This window comes from Ylistrum balloti, unplaced genomic scaffold (genome assembly GCF_031769215.1).
Source record: "Ylistrum balloti isolate Yb309-2 unplaced genomic scaffold, AGI_CSIRO_Ybal_v1 Utg370874, whole genome shotgun sequence".
Taxonomy (NCBI): domain Eukaryota; kingdom Metazoa; phylum Mollusca; class Bivalvia; order Pectinida; family Pectinidae; genus Ylistrum; species Ylistrum balloti.
In genome coordinates, this window is record NW_026782499.1 from 65,018 (window position 1) to 79,699 (window position 14,682).

Sequence of the window (14,682 nt, forward strand, 5' to 3'; positions counted from 1 at the left end):
ATAACGAACAGACAGGTATGATTTTAAAGGACACAATAATTGTATTTTTTTATCAGAATACGACCGTTGTCACGATAGCAATGTGAAATCATTGAACAAATGTATAATGTGGTTTGTCTTCCTGTTTTGTACTTACGAAATGATTAAGAGCTGAAGCGTCACGTGCATGGTTACATTAACGTGTAGGTTGAGTGTGAGAGATACGGGAAGTAAAACACATACACCTATAAATAAAGCAGGATTTCTATCTAATCGATAAGGCGGTTTACGCGGGAATTACGCTGCAAAACTTTCTCATTAAAATCGTCTGCTTCTCGCGACTCGCCAACGCGCGCCAGCCGTGACGAACGGGGCCACGTTATACAGTATACAAGGTATCATACGATCATACATCTACGTTCACGGAGGAGAGACGGTTGTATTCATGTCGCTGGATAGTCACAATGTTTCAACATTAGTGTATTACCGACCGTCTGCGTTCCATGGATCTTTTAATGTGTTGTTGTTCTGATCGGGATGGTTTGGTTGTTTATAAACTGACAAACGCCTGTGATGTGTAAGTACAAAGAGCCCGCCATGTGTATACAGCCTTCTGTAATGTAAAATATATATATATGTTTGTATATATCTAAGATACCATGTGTGTGTGTGTGTGTGTGTGTGTATAACGTGCGTCATCGTTGTTCGGTATGTACAAGTGAATGACCCGCTATCTGGCCTGGTCTCCACTTATAGTACACACATTTGGCTTGGCTATCGTTTATAAATCGAGCAGATATTTCAGAGACGTTGATGCCAAGACCAGTACAGTTGTAAATTAATAAACTGTCGTCTGCTTCCTTGTATAGTAAATATCTTAAGGAGTAAGCATCCATATTCACCGGAATTCTTTTTACGTGACGAACAAAATGTCAACAAATAGACCATTCTTGTCGACAACAATACTTAAGGTCGACAGTGGTCTCCCTATTAAAAAAGCATTGTCAGCTTCTTGTTAAAAATGATAAATCACACTTGGTCATTAACCGACATATTTTTTTATTATTCTGTGCGACGTCGTGATTTCGGAATTAAACTACTTACTGCAAAATCGGATCTGTAATAGTTCGTCAAGTAGGTCACCCATTATTAGGTCAAACGAACGTTTATATTACCGGAGTCTTTTTATCACGTCTGTAATTGGCTTGACAGTATCCGGGTATGAAATACCTCGACTGTTATGCAAATTTCATTTCAAAGAGGTTTATTTTTAGCCGAATTATTTCATGCGTAGTGGAAAGCCGAGGTTAATGTAATCTACAACGATATAACAGGTAAAAAAAAATAGCGCTATGACGTAAGCAATGTGCAGACTAGCCGTACAACCGGATGTTTGACTAGAGGTGATATTAATGCTTGGCCTAATGTTGCCGTTATAACGTGAACACATCACTGTCGACCACTTACGTCTCGGGTGAGTCTGCGTTACCTATTCACACTTTTTATCTCTAATCTTTGTTAGTTAATGAGTAGATTTTTATTGTGATCTTACATGTCTTAACAAACTCGGTCCTTCTACACCAAGTCATGGACATATACATTTGTCTCTATATAGATACATGTCCATCTGTTTTTCTCGGTATGGACAATTGTAACCAAATGGAAGGTTCAGAAGACTATCATGTAATACCCAGCGATTTGAAGTGCTGATAGGTGTGTGGGGGAGGGAGGCGAGGCCATAGTTCTCATGTTTGTCAACGTGTCGTCAGTTATATGTTATATGTCTTTAAGTGTGAATTGGGAATATATTGTACATACATGTATACCGTGTACATCTTTATACCGTATCTATATACTGTATCTATATGTTGTGTATCTGTATACTGCGTATCTATATACTATGTATCTATATACTTTGTATCTATATACTGTGTCTTTATACTTTGTATCTGTATACTGTATCTATATACTGTGTCTATATACTGTATCTTTATACTGTGTATCTATATACTGTATCTATATACTGTGTATCTATATACTGTGTCTATATATTGTGTCTATATACTGTATCTATATACTGTGTATATATATATATATATACTGTATCTATATACTGTATATATATACTGTGTCTATATACTATGTCTATATACTGTGTATATATATATACTGTATCTATATACTGTATATATATACTGTGTCTATATACTGTATCCATATACTGTATCTATATACTGTGTATATATATACCGTGTCTATATACTGTATCTATATACTGTATCTATATACTGTGTATATATATACTGTATCTATATGTTGTGTATCTATACACTGTATCTATATACTGTATCTATATATACTCTTTATCAGATGCACGCCGTATCCGTGTATACAATAATGACTTATACATATCAAGCGGTATCTTAATGGCAGATGTGTATCTATGTTTTTATTTTTGAATTAGGTTAATATAATGTTATAAAAAATATTTTGTCTTCAGACTCTCGGACCGTCTGGACTCCGAACATTTCTTGTTTCTCTTTTGTTAATTCTTATCAGTATATACACAAAACATCTCAACCATTCAACAGATATTTTCTAATTTACAATTGACTCGGGTTAATCATATCGGTGAGGGTGACACAGCTTTTAATTGTGTAATGGGATTATACTTTTGTAACGGGACATAAAACGTGCCAACATGTTTATCTGGGACCCGGTCACGTGTCAGGTAGACACCGCTCTAGTCGATAACTACAATTGTGTAAGCTTTACGCTAACGTGTGATGGTAGAAAAATGAGTGTGATTTGAATGGACACGTAGATTGATAACTAAAAAAAGATTACAAACGATCTTCCTGTTTGAAATAACCAGTCCACGTATATATGAAATCGATACTATTTAGAAATGTTTGATAGGCGGCGTGTATAGTCACAATAGATTGTGTAGAATGTTCCTGAACAGCACGAGTATCTGTCACGAGCGGAGAATTTACATTGTGGCTATAAAACGTACACATTATTATATGTATGAGAAGCAAGCGAAAGTGCTACATGTGTATTTGTATGTGAGATGATTCGATTGACTGAAGCGATTTGATGTTAGAAATAACAGGTATTTAAAATACAATATACAGGACATATAGCTGTGTATATCTCCAATATATTGAGTCCTACTACTTACGTTAAACACTCTGAATATTCCGGAATTATACTCGGACATTCGGAACTAATGCAATGAATTTTTTTTTTTTGCAAATTTTGGACAAGATTAGAATGTGTATGTGTAATTGATGAACATTTCTGTGATGCTGTGATCACTGTTTACTGTTAAGGACCAGTGTTGGTAGTCTGGGTAGCGAAAAGATATACTGTGTAAAGTTAATGTCGGGATGGAAATTAAAATTTACAGAGATTACAACTTAAATATATGCCGAAATTCATTGTTTAATTTGAAATGACAGAAATTGGGAGAGGGGTGGAGGTAAGTATGCCACTGTATCTTCGTGAAGGGATCTGATGTTAGATCAGATGTCCCACCCACCAACTAATGGGATCCAGACCCTAATATATGGAATAAGTAGGTCAGTGATTAATTTTTATTCGTTGACGATTATGAACGAATGTCTCGCTAGGATCACCCAACTGGTGTAGGAATACCTGGAGGTTCGTATCTCTGTTTTGGTGTCGGGATATCACCAAGTTTTTTCCGGGATCGGTTTAGGTAGACTGAAAAACAGCCTCCGGTCATTTACGCCTTTTGTAAATGACAGAACATTTAAACTATGTGTTTTAAATATAGTTCGGTAATCTACCACAGCATAAATAGATACGGACGATGATTAAGCAAGTTTGTCGCGGGTCGTTAAATGGGTTTGGAGTATTTCGGTGTATAGTTCCGGTGTACGTGTGCAAGCCTATAATCCCCCACCCCCCATGATTGTGCAGGTACACATGTAAAATAAAATCAAGAAATATAATAAATGTTAAAAAAATCTTCATTTATTAATATTGATTTATTTAAACATTTGAAATGTTATATGATAAAGTAGAAATTAACCTACGTCTGACTAGCTGGTCTAAAAGACCGATTCACTGACGTCGTAACGAAGGGACGTGGCATTAAGTCCGAATCCAAGAGCCATATGTACATAAATTAACATTTTGTATTTTGCCTTCCGTTAACTCTTCTTAACCTGGATTGTTTTCTCTGGAGTACGACAATGACACAATGTCATTTTGGCGTCACACTGGCCGACGTTACATCAACGCTTTGCACGTCGCCTCAGGTAACACACATTATTACGTAAATAATTCATATGACAACTATTTTCAGTAGATAAACATATACATTGGAATCACATAATCCCTTTAAAATACTTCCATGGAACATTCGTTAGATAAAATTTATTGTCAAGGCGAATGCAGTATCAGTCAAATTGCATTGCTATTGATATTGAAGAAAACACGCCCAGTAGAACGATTGTTTTCTTATTACATACACAGACGAAGAAAAAGACGATAATCGGTAGCACGGAAAAGAGAGAAAGAAAATTTAACAATTTTACCCCGAGATGACAGAATTTGTTTAATTCAGGGAACTACAAATACACCCCTACTTATAGATGTTTTTTTTCAGAATTGCACTTGAGTATGATGAAATCAGTCTGAGTTTGCTCGAATATTCTTGAGTGGGCGACGAAGTGAGAGTCAACTGTGTGTTTCCGTTTGATTAAGAATCAGTGTTTTGCTTTGTTTTCCTGTTGTCGACACATCCGACACCAGATAAGACGCCGTTCTTCCCATTGACTTGCTATGCAGTATAATTGTTGACAGGTACTGATACCACTAGATTCGTTATCCTACTTACGTAACGTGAAAACCTATCGGCGAGGAGATTTTTAAGTGTTTACGTAAAGAGACGGATTATCGTCATAGCTCGTTATTACAACAACGTTACACACACATTCAACAATATTTTGCTGTTGTTTATAATGGAGTGTCGGGTTTGACGTAATCTCCGCACATTATCCGTGTTGTACACACGGAAGGTTAAAACCCCAATTACTGCTTATAACATTACGTCATCAATTTTGTGTAAGTAGTCACGATACATAGCTGTCCAGAATCACCCAGCATCCGATACTACAGGGAAGGTAGAGCCATCAAAAGAATTATATATCTTGTATCTGTGCCCCCCCTTGTCTTTTGAAATGGGAGGTTCATTGTACCCCTAACAAATGTATCTATATAGGAGAGCAGGTACAAATATGGAATGTCACCAATTTGGGGGGGGGGGGGGTTGAAGCCTCATTCACGGGTATGGAGGAACACCTGTTTATGTAACGTGATTTTGTCTGATTGTATGATAGTAATGCTGTATTGTATAACTGCACGAGTGTATTAATATTACAATCCGTTATATATCAGTGCACGAGTGAATTAATATTACACGAGTGCACGAATTAATATTACAATCCGTTATATATCAGTGCACGAGTGAATTAATATTACAATCCGTTATATATCAGTGCACGAGTGTATTAATATTACAATCCGTTATATATCAGTGCACGAGTGAATTAATATTACAATCCGTTATATATCAGTGCACGAGTGTATTAATATTACAATCCGTTATATATCAGTGCACGAGTGAATTAATATTACAATCCGTTATATATCAGTGCACGAGTGTATTAATATTACAATCCGTTATATATCAGTGCACGAGTGAATTAATATTACAATCCGTTATATATCAGTGCACGAGTGTATTAATATTACAATCCGTTATATATCAGTGCACGAGTGAATTAATATTACAATCCGTTATATATCAGTGCACGAGTGTATTAATATTACAATCCGTTATATATCAGTGCACGAGTGAATTAATATTACAATCCGTTATATATCAGTGCACGAGTGTATTAATATTACAATCCGTTATATGACTGTACAAGTATATTACGATAATATCGTATCGTTGTAAGAATGTAACGGTGACAATGGTGTTATTGCACATTGTATAGCTACATTGTTTATGTGAATATCTAGTTGCACACGAAATTGTGTCTTAGTGGATAATTCTTGAAGATAATATTTTTATTAATCTCCTGTCGTCTTGGTATAACAGTTGATCACCGTGCGGTAGAGACCGTCATGTGAATCAGTCCCCAGCCATTTAGATGTCATTCTACTATTTAAATCATAACTTTGATATTTTCAATGCTTCTGTGAAACGTAACATACAGACCCTATGAACTGCGATCGTCTTTTGGAAATGTCAGTTTTGATGGTGCCTAGCAGCGATCCTTGACACACGTACAACTTGAGAGACACCGGGCCCTGTATTCAACCGATTAGAAAAAAAAAGAAGTTTTTTGGGTACTGCTATCGCGTATCCGTCTATATCTACGCGCAGTTCCATCAATACGTGTGGTTTCTGAGCAAGCGTTTGGAAACCAAATAATACATTGTCGATACGAAACCAAAGTGCTTGTACAAACTAATTTCTAGCTTTTTCATTTTCGTGGAAAATGACACAGGGCATTTTTCTATCGTAACTATACGTCCGGTCTTCAAGTGTTGACGGACTTCACGTACATATAACTAATTTGTCTGGTTTCAACATTAATTTCACTTCCTGTCTTTTCCCGACTATCGATCTTTTTGGATGTAGGTAAGGAGACCGTCGATCGCCATGATGTCTGTTGACCATTGGTCGCCCATCCATCGCCATGATGTCTGTTGACCATTGGTCGCCCATCCATCGCCATGATGTCTGTTGACCAGTATAGTTGTAATTCAACTTTTCTTTCTCCTCTTTTTTCTTCAGATTCTGAAATCGAGTTAAGAATGAGAGTACACGGATTTTCATCGCAAATTATGGATGTATAGGGTGAGTACTACGCGTGATGAATGAAATTAAGAAATTGGAAATTTCGACCTGAATGTTCTGAAGTTTAAAAAGAAAAAAAAAAGTACTTGTATTCCGATTAGTTGTATTAAATTGGTTTAAACAAGTTGGTGGTGCTTTTCTAAGGCAACCTATCTATCAAACACTAAAACGTCATAGTCCTGAATCTAACTCATGTAGTCTCACGGGTGTTCCTTTGATGTTCTAGTCACTTTTAAATCCTTCACATTAAAGTTAAAACTAAGATATTGTTCGTGTTTTGTGAACAGGAATCCCAAGACTGTGTTTAACAATGTGACGATATACAAAAACTTAAGCTATAAAGTGGTAAACAAACTCGCTCGGATTTATATGTCTACCTGAGAAGACAGACGATTTGAAGAAATAGACTCAGAATTGTCATGCTAGACGGTATTCTTGATTATATTATATTTTTGTCTATATGCAAAATCATTATAACTTATTGTGGTCGCTATGACGCCAGAGTTAATGAAATTCAAACATCGTAAAAATTCGCCGAAGCCTAACAAATGATCAGGGCGGTTCTGTTTATTTTGCGATATGAATATGACGTCACTAGATGATATATTCTTATATACATATCTATATATATATTAAACATACGGTCACGAGAGAGCCACTCCTACTTTGTGTAGACTCAGGTATTTCTATGCTTGACATTCACAGACAAGAACGACGTTCTCGGTTTTGGTACCGGAAGTACGACATTCCTGTGTCGTGTATTGATTAAAATTCGCGTTGTCAGTGAATAACGAGCCCCAGGAGAAACTTCTAATTTTAAGCATTTCTAGTGTAGAACGTCTCTCTGTCGACATTAAAGAGGTACGTTGTTGCAGTTTTAGTTTATTGAACAGGAAAGCATGATCAACATAAGATCACGATACAAGTTTGGACGACTGCCAAGAATGATACGTATAGCGTGTGTAAAATAGTAAAAACCGAGTTCATACACTGTTAATGCCGGGACACGTTGTGTTGTTACTCGCGCTGGTTATTCCAGTAGAGTGTACATAGAATACCCAGGTGACGGTTAATGAACTTGGCGTACTATATAGAGAGTTACACGGACATGTCGTTTTATGATTTATTTATAACGTAGTTTTTTGGTGCCGGTGTTTCTGAGCAGGTTCACGTGCGATGAAATACGTACATGTATGTGTTACTGTGCTGATAACTGGTGTTACACGCTACACCTGTTTGTATTGGGTTGTATGTCCTATCTTTACAGCGAATGATAATAACTTCACTATGTTTTGGAATTGTGGCGGTACATCGGCGTGATCTTACGACTGAAAAGTGTTAGTCCACTATCTAAAGGAAAGGCAGTTTTCCTCTGTCCGTCCGTCCGCCCGTCCCTTCGTCTGTTAAAGTTTGTCAGCACTCTGGTGTCTTCATTCCTAGAGGGATTCTTATTAAACTTCACACACTTATAAAATATCAAGTTATTTTACATACGTTCCTCTGTTAAAGTCACGGTCATTGCCAGCGCGATTGTTGGACAGGACCGGAAGGGGACTCGTATTGGCGTCAGGAATATTCGCCATGTTTAAATCAAATTGAAGTTGTGTGATATCTGACATGAATTAGAATACCAAGAATAATAATAAAAGTTATAATAAAATGTTTCGGACGTTTCATATGACAGCCTCAACCATCGAAATGTAAACTCTCAGGATATCGGCGACTATGAAATCGAGATTGTTGGGAAAACAAATGAGTGACTGTATTTAGCTAGCGACCGCTAATGGGTTTTACACGTTGCACGTGGATTGGTAGAAAAATGCTATATTCCTGTCGACGTAGCTGTTGATAAGACTTAACACCATGAGACTATAGAGCAAGCCACTGATGTATCGTTATATAAAACATCAGCTTAACGCTGGTACTCCCATACGTACATTGTTAAAATTTCCAGGACCAGGAACTTTAACTGTCAACAGCGACAACTTCAATCGCACATTGACAATCATCTATATTTTGAAATTGTGAAGATTTGATGTATAGATTAGTAATATCAAAAAAAATGTTGACTGTAATCTCTGTGAAATTATTTATTTTCGTTTTGTTTTTCGGCTGTCTAAATCCATCTAATTTATATGTTCACGATAAGGATTGTAGTACACGTATAAGTGAATTTTGTGACCAAAATTTACCACCGAAATCCAGAGTCAACGAAGACGTATATTTTTGGAAAACAACGAAATTTGATCCACACGAAAATAACATATCTTACAGTAGCTTATACATTTCAATTACAACTAATGTTACAGCCCGCTGGTAAAATGATCACCCAGTTAATACGTCACTGTAACAACTCGTGGTCGGAGTACATAGCGTGCGGTGCACGCATAGCACCACGCGAGCTCCATGGCAAACGACTATGCTTTCGTTTTCCGAACGATTAAATATGTGTAATGTAATCTTCCTTATAATTGTTGTTGATCACGTGATGCTGGTTTTGACGCCATTACGGCTAAAAGTGCACGAGCGAATGCCGTAAACGTGACACTATAGGATGTGTCCTCGGGGAGTTCATTAAGATTGTCAGTACTGACTTTTACATGTATATCTATATATATTTACGGAACACATTCAGACAAAGATTTTTAATTAACGTAAAAGCTGACAGTGTCCATCAATACACTTTCAAATCAAACATATTTATGGCCCTGTTCTGCTGAATTTTTGTGGCTTTCGCCACGAAGGTCAAGTCATGCATATTCCAGTGTCATTAACGGACATTGTAATACTTATTTATATAGGTTAGGGGAAGTATACATTATCCATTCGGAACATCACAAAAAACTCCCTTGATCTTTTCAAAGTCTCTATTCGAAGTCCACATTATCGAAAACCCCATAGATGATTTGAAAAGGTCAACGACGACTTTCTGTATCCAAACATTAAAGACATGACAAAACTTTTTTTTCATCGCATGTAACTTTCGTATTTCTCCAGACATGTTTTGGTGACGTCTTATACAAACGATATCTTTAAAAAAAAAATCGATAACAAACTTGAGTTTTTTGGCTCACTGTGGATGTTTGTTGTGATTAATATAAAGACACAATAACTAATGTTTCTTGTAAATTTCACGCAGGAGATGCGAAAAATTACCAGAAATTAAATTGAATGTCAGACTCGTATCTTATATATTTAAAAGTTGAACTCTGGTCAGTGTCGAAAGCAATACTTCCTTAAAGATATTTCATAAACGGTGATGTAGCGAGTGGCTCTTTCACTTTGACCAACCTTGACTAAACAAAGAATTCAATGTCCTCTGGACTTGTCGCGACATATTAAAACGAGTTCGATGTTCCCCTGAACTGACCTCGACATATTAAAACGAGTTCGACGTTCCCCTGAACTGACCTCGACATATTAAAACGAGTTCGACGTTCCCCTAACTGACCTCGACATATTAAAACGAGTTCGACGTTCCCCTGGACTGACCTCGACATATTAAAACGAGTTCGACGTTCCCCTGGACTGACCTCGACATATTAAAACGAGTTCGATGTTCCCCTAACTGACCTCGACATATTAAAACGAGTTCGATGTTCCCCTGGACTGACCTCGACATATTAAAACGAGTTCGATGTTCCCCTAACTGACCTCGACATATTAAAACGAGTTCGATGTTTCCCTGGACTGACCTCGACATATTAAAACGAGTTCGATGTTCCCCTGGACTGGTTGCGTCATGTTTTGTTAACGGCCGGCCTTCCGGATGGCGTTTGAACGAGTTTGGTTTCCCTTCGGCCGGCCTTCCGGATGGCGTTTGAACGAGTTTGGTTTCCCTTCGGCCGGCCATCCGGATGGCGTTTGAACGAGTTTGGTGTACCCTTCGGCTGGCCTTCAGGATGGCGTTTGAACGAGTTTGGTGTTCCCTTCGGCCGGCCTGTCAGATTGAGTTTGAACGAGTTTGGTGTTCCCTTCGGCCGGCCTCCCGGATTGAGTTTGAACGAGTTTGGTGTTCCCTTCGGCCGGCCTCTCGGATTGAGCTTAAACGAGTTTGGTGTTGCCTTCGGCCGGCCTGTCAGATTGAGTTTGAACGAGTTCAGTGTTCCCTTCGGCCGGCCTCTCGGATTGAGTTTGAACGAGTTTGGTGTTCCCTCCGACCGGCCTCTCAGATTGAGTTTGAACGAGTTTGGTGTTCCCTTCGGCCGGCCTCTCGGATTGAGTTTAAACGAGTTTGGTGTTCCCTCCGGCCGGCCTGTCAGATTGAGTTTGAACGAGTTCAGTGTTCCCTTCGGCCGGCCTCCCGGATTGAGTTTGAACGAGTTTGGTGTTCCCTCCGACCGGCCTCTCAGATTGAGTTTGAACGAGTTTGGTGTTCCCTTCGGCCGGCCTCTCGGATTGAGTTTAAACGAGTTTGGTGTTCCCTCCGGCCGGCCTCTCAGATTGAGTTTGAACGAGTTTGGTGTTCCCTTTGGCCGGCCTCCCGGACGATATGTGACACAATCGTGTTATGTTATACAAGAAATGTTAGGTTTTCGGCTATCGATTTCTACTTGTTTGGTCGCTTATCTAAAATCATTTCGGGATAAACTCCGATATTGCATGAGATCATATCCTGTTTGTATATTCAATACGTCTGTCTGTCAGTCTGGCTCTGTACACGTAAATCTCGTGCATTGATATTGGCGTTCGACCGTCATCCTATCTCCGCTCGCTGTCTGCCTTCCTGTTTCAAACCCTGTAATGCTGACGTTTCATGTTGGCTGTTGATGCAAACGCACTTCTACACTGAAATGTAGCGTTCGAGATCCTGTCGTTTTCTGTAATTGATGCATCTGGATAGTTATTACATGTATACTCAGATTTATGGCTGAATTTATTTTTTCGGCTCATATCATGAAGTGCACATTAAAATTTCGATTCAAGGAAGATAAGTTTTGAAGGTGTTATGAAGTCCTTCAGATAATTCTTAACAAAATTATGAGAATATCCAAAGTTTTCTTGATATTTTAAAGCAATTACAAAGATATCCCTAAATGTATGGTTGGACGCTTAGTGTCTGTTTACAAATGCATAATTGTAGATGCAAAATTATACTTAAAACGCGGTTGAAATTAACACTTAAGTCATCTTACTCAAATTAAATAAGTTTTCTTACTACAATTTATTTACTTCAGGAATAATTTGTCTTTTTCTGTTTGACATAAATATACTGTGTGTTCTATGATCACAAGTACATTTTTGCGTTGGCTACCAAGGTGCAAAAATGTACGATTCTCCTTGTTGGAAGACCCTAAAACTGTTGTGTAGTAACCCATCGGGTACAGTGACTTGACAAATAGAAACTCGTTTATTCAAATAGGAATTTAATGACATTTATGTCAGTACATAGTAATATAATAGTAATTACCTAATGTATATCTATAGAAACGCGATACATTTAACTACATCTTACACATATATGAACGACATAGACATACACGCGTCGTATTAGGTTTAGGCTGCACGCACCAGTCAGCCTCACGATCGTGACAGCTGTGTCTTTCCTCGCTAGATTTAATGAACCTGTGTCTCATTAGTGTGAACTTTCCATAAATGACATCCATATATTACTATGTCTCCAGGAAGAGTTGTTTAAAATTCACAGTGATACTTTATATATATATTGACTGGAACGGAGGTTTGGTTACATATTGCAAGATATTGAATTCGATAGAAACAATGATAAAGATCTACATAGGAAAGCGCCATGTTGAGAATAAGAAATATTTAACTGCCCATTAAACAAATAAATTATTTTTCAGTGTTTGCAAAATGTTGAAATATCTCGCTGAATCTCATTACATTCTGTAATCAAGTTTTGTATTATTATTTTTTTTCATTTTTATGGGATTCATTGAAATCTTTGACACATTGGTTAATTGACAAATTTCCGTTGTAAATGTAGTGGGTTTTGTCAGTTATGGTACAGTCAGTGACTTCCTCACTGAACATATTGCGAGAAGCTCGTCGCTTGTTATTTAGAGCAGATAGGGTTAAAGTGTCGTGCTGAAGAACATAGCTTCATGAGAAGACAATAGTAGGACCAAACCACACCGGCACAAATGACTTAAAAGTCTCATCATTCTGAAAACGTGACCTGAGGAGTGTACACTTTCTTGCATGCACGTGGTTAGTTTACATTCTCGAGAAATAGAACACATCCGGTAAGGTAGTTGCCTATGTCTTTAGGGAACACAATGTTGACATTGGTCTTACCGGTGGAGCTACATCATTACCAGTGAAATCTCGATCATTATCTTAAAACACAGAATAACGATTTTCTAACTTAGAAATCTGACCAAATGAGTATGATTGTTAGAAGGATGACAGCATAGAGGCTACTGGAAAGTTGGGAAGTGGTGAGATGGTCAAGGAGTATTACCGAGAAATAAACGTCATAGAAATATATATATACATTTATAAATACTTTAAGTCGATCATGTTTGTGTCATGAACAAATGTATATTTATTTATAAGGCAGCGTCATTAATAATTGGAGATTATTTATCACTTACGGTCACAACTAAGTGTGAAACAAAGGTCACACATTTAGCATACGTCAGACATGGTATAAATTAAACAGAATGAAATGTCATCCAGCGTGTGACCATTGCAACGTCATCAATGTTGTCATGGAAACGGTGACAGCTCGTCGTCAAAATGGTTGTTTTAACCTGTCAATAATGGAGAACCTTTCTTAGTTGATTTCATCACTATGGGACAGCAACTTGTACAGGTGGCATGTAGATTCAAAATGTATAAGCATTAGGTCGTCTTGTGAGATATTTATGGCTGGTAAATGTACTATATTTTGTTAATGCACAATAAACGATGTTTACCTTCAAATCTTTCATTTATATCGGCCGTAAATGCTATATCAGGATCTTTCAGTGCTCAATGACCGACTTACATGTACAAGCAATGGTCAATTGAAGTCACGTTTGTTTTGTGTTTGGGTGGTAGTAAACTATGTTCGATTATTATGAAATTTAGCAGGATTATTGTCCGGAAATGTCTAGGGATCGTCTGATTGGTTCCTACTAGGTGGTTAGAGAAAAGAAATTAGACGAAAAAGTCTTCTCCGAAAAGTCTCCAACTGTACAACAAACATGGTTTCTAGACTTTTTCATTATTCTGTCAAAACATCACCTTTTCTTTTTACGCAGTGTCTTCCAATTCACTCGTCATTGACATCGGAAACATGTATTATGTCATAACTACGTTTTATATTTCATAATATACCAGAAATATAACGGAGCTTTCTAGATGATTAACAGACACAGCTGACGTACTAGGCGCGTAGTCCGTGGCTTTGTTTATCCAGAGACAATGGCCGTTCTAGGGTTTGAATAAATGATCTAACTGCATGCTAATAAAACCGATGTATACATGTGATCATTTTACGACCATTAAATGCTTTCCTAGAAATAATTGCTACGTCGCCGATGAATACATTCGCTCATGCGCAGTCCGTTGTGTTATTTTTTGTCATTAGGTTTTTCAAGGCTGTGACGGTTTGTTGCGTGCATTTTATTCTCATTAATCATTTTTCTAGTTTGTACAATATGGAAATACGTCACATGGATAAGTTAGATAAAATGACCTGTTAAGTGTTATCGTGTTTCTTATGGTTACGGTAAGGATTCGGTGTGTATTGACACGGAATTTAGACCTTCTTTAGATGAAGAAATGATACAGAACATTTGCCATACTTAGTAACTGGGTGTCAGATTTTACATATATACAGAACATTTGCC

The 14,682-nt window shown here is 37.5% G+C and overlaps 1 protein-coding gene across 2 annotated transcripts in view; it reads left to right on the forward strand.

Moving 5' to 3' along the window:
* Window positions 1–485: 485 nt before the first annotated feature.
* Window positions 486–14,682, forward strand: part of LOC132559195 (uncharacterized) — a 67,873-nt gene continuing 53,676 nt past the window's right edge. Inside the window, exons 1-2 of one of the 2 annotated variants that reach the window (XM_060223811.1) lie at window positions 486–556; window positions 6,821–6,883. In XM_060223811.1, coding sequence (XP_060079794.1) covers window positions 6,875–6,883 — 9 coding nt within the window. In that variant the 5' untranslated portion in view covers window positions 486–556; window positions 6,821–6,874. Of the gene's footprint in view, window positions 557–1,386; window positions 1,454–6,820; window positions 6,884–14,682 lie in introns of those variants that run through there. The other variant, XM_060223812.1, reaches the window with a different exon arrangement.